Source organism: Penaeus chinensis, chromosome 20 (assembly GCF_019202785.1).
Source record: "Penaeus chinensis breed Huanghai No. 1 chromosome 20, ASM1920278v2, whole genome shotgun sequence".
In the NCBI taxonomy this organism is placed as follows: domain Eukaryota; kingdom Metazoa; phylum Arthropoda; class Malacostraca; order Decapoda; family Penaeidae; genus Penaeus; species Penaeus chinensis.
In genome coordinates, this window is record NC_061838.1 from 2261879 (window position 1) to 2266911 (window position 5033).

At 46.9% G+C, this 5033-nt stretch overlaps 1 protein-coding gene across 6 annotated transcripts in view; it reads right to left on the reverse strand.

The window, feature by feature from the left end:
- The window catches only part of LOC125035971 (sodium/potassium/calcium exchanger Nckx30C-like), a 270959-nt gene that overhangs the window by 62311 nt on the left and 203615 nt on the right, over nucleotides 1-5033 (reverse strand). For all 6 annotated transcript variants that reach the window (XM_047628296.1, XM_047628292.1, XM_047628297.1 and 3 more), the window contains exon 3: nucleotides 3809-3938. In XM_047628296.1, the coding sequence (XP_047484252.1) occupies nucleotides 3809-3938 (130 nt within the window). The remainder of the gene's footprint in view (nucleotides 1-3808; nucleotides 3939-5033) is intronic.

Sequence of the window (5033 nt, forward strand, 5' to 3'; positions counted from 1 at the left end):
CCCAGTCAACCAAAAGGACAGAAAAGGCACCAAGAATCCCAGTCTTGAAGCTTATCTCATCCGAGAAGGAGACGAAAAAAATAACTTCTGCGATGAACATCTTTACGTCTTTCTTCGGAAGTTGTGAAGAGGAGACAGGAGGAAATGGAAGGATCGTAATGAGAATGATAGCTGTGATAATAGCGATGAAAATGATAATAACTCTAAAATCAGTAACAAAATAACAACAGCAATAATAATCATATTGATAATAATAATGATAATGAAAATTTTATAATAATAATAATAATAATATAATAATGAAAATAAAAATATATTACAATAATAATGTAATAACAATAACGACAACAAAAACAACAATAGCAAAAGAGAGAGAGAGAGAGAGAGAGAGAGAGAGAGAGAGAGAGAGAGAGAGAGAGAGAGAGAGAGAGAGAGAGAGAGAGAGAGAGAGAGAGAGAGAGAGAGAGAGAGAGAGAGAGAGAGAGAGAGAGAGAGAGAGAGAGAGAGAGAGAGAGAGAGACAGAGAGAGAGAGAGAGAGAGAGAGAGAGAGAGAGAGAGAAAGAGAAAGAGAGAGAGAAAGGCCAGCTAGAGGCACAGCGCAGAGAACCAGGGCAGAACAGAACACCCTCCCCCCCTGGACATGGGTCTCTGGAAGCAAAAGGAAATGGATTTCGGAAAGGGACCAGGACCCCCCCTACCCCACCCCACAGACACACACCCAAGCCCTATGTGAAGTGCGTCACGAACCATAAACAACTGTAAAAGAAAGGGGCTGTTGGGTGTATCTTCATTTCCGGGTGTTACAGTGATGGGGGCAAGGGGGGGGGGGAGGGGGGAAGGGGAGGAACGGACGTCGAAGTGACTATTTTAAAATGATCTGCCGCGTCAACAGATAAGGTCATTCATTAGCTGCGTGAAGGGAGTGAGGAAGCCGTGTTATCAAAAGGACATCAGCAATACTAGGGGAGAATGATTCCGAAAGGGACATGAGGTTTGTTCATATCTGGTTAGGATCCGACGGTTTCCTCTCTCTCTCTCTCTCTCTCTCTCTCTCTCTCTCTCTCTCTCTCTCTCTCTCTCTCTCTCTCTCTCTCTCTCTCTCTCTCTGTGTGTGTGTGTGTGTGACAGATGTTCGTATATCAATGATGGACGTGAGGGAACCAGCTTATTCCGAGGTTGGAGAGCTCTGATACCCAAGCGAAATTTCGCTTTATTGTGGTATTTCTATTCCGTTTCGACGACCCCCTCCCTCCCTTCACGAGATATCTATCACCATTAAGCGCAGATCGCGGAATATTACGCTGAAACACATGTCCCTTCCTCATACTAAAGTTAGACAGGGTAAAGCGTGTCCGAGCGATCCAGCGTTTAATTCCGCCTGTCTCGTCGCTCGTTGACTGTCAACTTGATCATGTGGGACGTCACATCACTGCGAGATTATGAGTCGAGTCATTATCATCACCGTTTGACCGAAACACTTCTGATCGCTATCGGTATCGGCAAGGAATATAAGGGAAAAAAAATCAATTTACTAATTCATCTATCTGGTTATTTGTTTTATCTTGTAATAGTAAAAACGTCGATTTATCAGCATAAGTGATTCCAACAGATCAACTCCCTACCGAAGCTCCGAAGCTCTGAAGCCCCGAGTGTTCGCATCGACTCGAAGTTGTGCCGAGTCACTATCCGCACCTCGCCTGTACTCAAGTCACATCAGCTTTAGTCCAGGTCAAGTCACCTTCGAGGGGGGCGGGCGGAGGGGGGAGAGGGCGTCCAGTTCACTAGCTCCGAGGGACAAAAGACGCATTACAAGGGAAAGCCCCGGTGAGTGAAACTTCCATCCGTGACGCGATGTGTACAGGGAGACGCGCGCTGCATCACTGCTCGTTTGTCTTCTTCGCGTTACGTCTACTAGTCGGAGGCGGCGAGGGATGCCGGGAGGGAGGGGGAGGGGGGGTCAGGCGTTGGGGGGATAGGGTTTGGGGGGTTCAGGCGTGGGTGAATGGAGGGGGTGAGAGTTGTACCGTGGGTTAAGGACTGTATAAAGGAAGAGGGAATTTTGGGAAGGAGGAGGAGGAGGAGGAGGAAGGAAGAGGAAAAGAAGTAGGAGTAGAAGGATGAAGAGGAGGAGGAGGGGGAAGAGAAGGTAGAAGAAGAGGTGGATGAGGAGGACGATAAGAAGAAAAAGAGAAGAAGAAGAAGAAGAAGAAGAAGAAGAAAAAGAAGAAGAAAAAAAAGAAGAGGTGGATGAGGACGAATACGAGAAGAAAAAAGGAGGAGGAGGAAGCGGATGAAGAGGAGAGAGAGAGAGGGGTATTTGCCCCGAAGATTAAAGGCGGCCTCACAACAGCGCCGGAGCCTGCAAAACACTTTGAGAGATTGAAAGTGGCCCCCTCAATTTTGACGGCTTCTCCCAGCTACTGAGAGCTTTTGCCCTGGGATTGAAGGCTCAAGGAAAAGGAGAAATAGAAGAATGTATAAATAAAAATAATAATGGGGAAAAAGGCGATCATCCTCAGCAGGCGCCCTTCCCCCTCGCCCAACATTGCGGGCAACTTTGATTTAGTGCCGATGCTAAAAGTGCCAGAGGCGGGCCCTATGAAGGAGGCTGAGCAACGACCCTCCTCCCTCCTCTTCCTCTCCCTCCTTTCCTGCCTTCGTCCCTCCCTCCTTTCCTTCTCCCTCTCTCCATTCCCTCCTTCTTGCCTCCCACCCCTTAACTTCCTCATTCCCTCCCTTCCCTTTCCTTCTTTCCCGTCCGTCGCTCCATCCCTCCCTTTACCTTCCTTATCCCCCCCTCCCTCTTCCTCCTTCCTTCCCTTTCCCCCTTCTGCTTCCCTCCCCCCTTACCTTCCTCCTTCTCTTTCCTCCCATCTCCCTCTCTCCCTCGGTCCCCTCGAACTGCCCCTCGTGAAGGAGGCGAGGCGGAGGACTGACTGGGTCGAAGATGGAGATTCAAAGCCGGTCTGACGCCCCCGCCGCCTCCCCCCCCCCCTACCTCCCACCTGCTCGTCACTTCCTTGCGTTGGGCGAGCTAAGGGCAATGATCGCTTTTTGTCACCTGCACCTGTGTACTGTGTCGTGTGACTTGCAGTAAGGTCTACTTTGTCACATTTTTGTTTTGTCATGTAACCTCTAATTACATCTATGTACTTACTGTCATGTAATCTACTATGTAATCTACTTTTTAATAATTTTCTATGTACTGTACTTTCTGTCATGTTGCCTACTTAGCAAAAGTCTAGGGCATACCTCACTACTTACTTCTATCGCTCTTACTAAGCGACAGGAATCATTTACATCGAAACTAAGATTTTAAAAAAGGCTTTCTAAGTGTACCGAATAAAAAAGAATCTCCTAGGGCAAAGTATTACATAACATCATCTTCTTCTTCCCTCCCTATCTTCCCCCTCATCACATCAACACCCTGATCTTGAGATTCCTTTTCTCCCTTAAAGCAACACCCTTTTTTTTACCTTTCCCCTCCTTCCCTCCCTCTCCCCACCCTCCCTTCTTCCCGGCAACCCTCTCCCTACCCCCTCCCTCCCTCCCTCCCATCCCCCACCGCATCACCACCGCATCACCATTCCCTCACTATCCCGCCCCGAGTCCACCACCACCATCCCCCCCGTCGTCTGGCCCGCCATCCACATCCACATCCACATGGGCGATGCAGATGTGCCCGTGGACAGACCGAAAGCAGATAGACGGATGGATAGATCGGATAGACAGGGTAATGACGGACGTCGGACCTCTCGGGATGGTGAATAGTGACACAGCAGCGGGCGGCGTCAGCGGAGGACTCACCATCGTGCAGCGGGTCGATGGTGTGGATCATCAGCTGGAGGAGGCCGTGGCGGAACTTGGTGCCCGAGTGGAGCACGGGGGCGCTGGGTCGACGTCCGCCAGACTGGGCAGGTTGGGGTCCCGCCGCGTGCTGGAAACAAGAAACAGAAGAAGGCGGATGAGCGGGTTGTCATTTTTAAAAATTTAAGAGTGAATGTGTTCGTCTATTGGTTCTTCGTATAGAGAAAGTAAGAAAGAGAATATTAAATATGACTTATTTTTAAAAACTTCCTTTTCGTATAGAGATAGAAAAAAAAAAAACTGCAAATATATAGTAAAGGTGAAAAGTGAAAACAGACGAGCGGTCAGTGCCAATTGTGCGCATACATTTTTTTATTTTTCTACAGTATGTTTTTGTATTTTTTCATTCATATTTTCGCATGGAAAGCGGAAGAAAATAGTATAAATATATATAAAAAATTTAAAGGAGAGAGTGCCACGTGCCTTCACTATCAATTAGACGTTTGCAATGTTGTTGTTTTTATATATTTAATAAGTTACTTAATCATTCATATTGATGTTATATACAGTTACCGTGCTTTGTTTACGTATGCAGGAAGATATATGAAAAACTACAACTGGAAAGCGAGAGACGAAAACAGAATAAAGTCAGAAGAAAATGAAAAAAAAGGAAAGATAAAAAGAAAAATGAAGAGAAAGGGAAAAAAACAGAACAATTAAGACCACAAACCAAAGAAATAAAACCGAGACATTTCGAAAATACGAAAAGTCATGAAAATAAAAGAAAGGAGAAGAGAAAGTATCGGAGGGGGGAGGGGGGAGGGGGAGGGAGAGAAAGGGAAGAAATAAATATCGAGTCTCGAACTGAGCTTCAGGAATTCAGAGCGAGGGGAAAAGGGGGAAAGGAGAGGGACGAAAATGGAAGGAGAGAATGATAAAAAACAAAATAAAAAAGCAAGAGAAAACGATAAATGAGAGATGGATAGATAGGTGTGTGTGTGTGTGTGTGTGTGTGTGTGTGTGTGTGTGTGTGTGTGTGTGTGTGTGTGTGTGTGTATGTGAGAGTGAGAGTGAGAGTGAGAGTGAGAGTGAGAGAGAGAGAGAGAGAGAGAGAGAGAGAGAGAGAGAGAGAGAGAGAGAGAGAGAGAGAGAGAGAGCGAGAGGAAGAGAGAGAGAGCGAGAGGAAGAGAGAGAGAGAGAGAGAGAGAGAGAGAGAGAGAGAGAG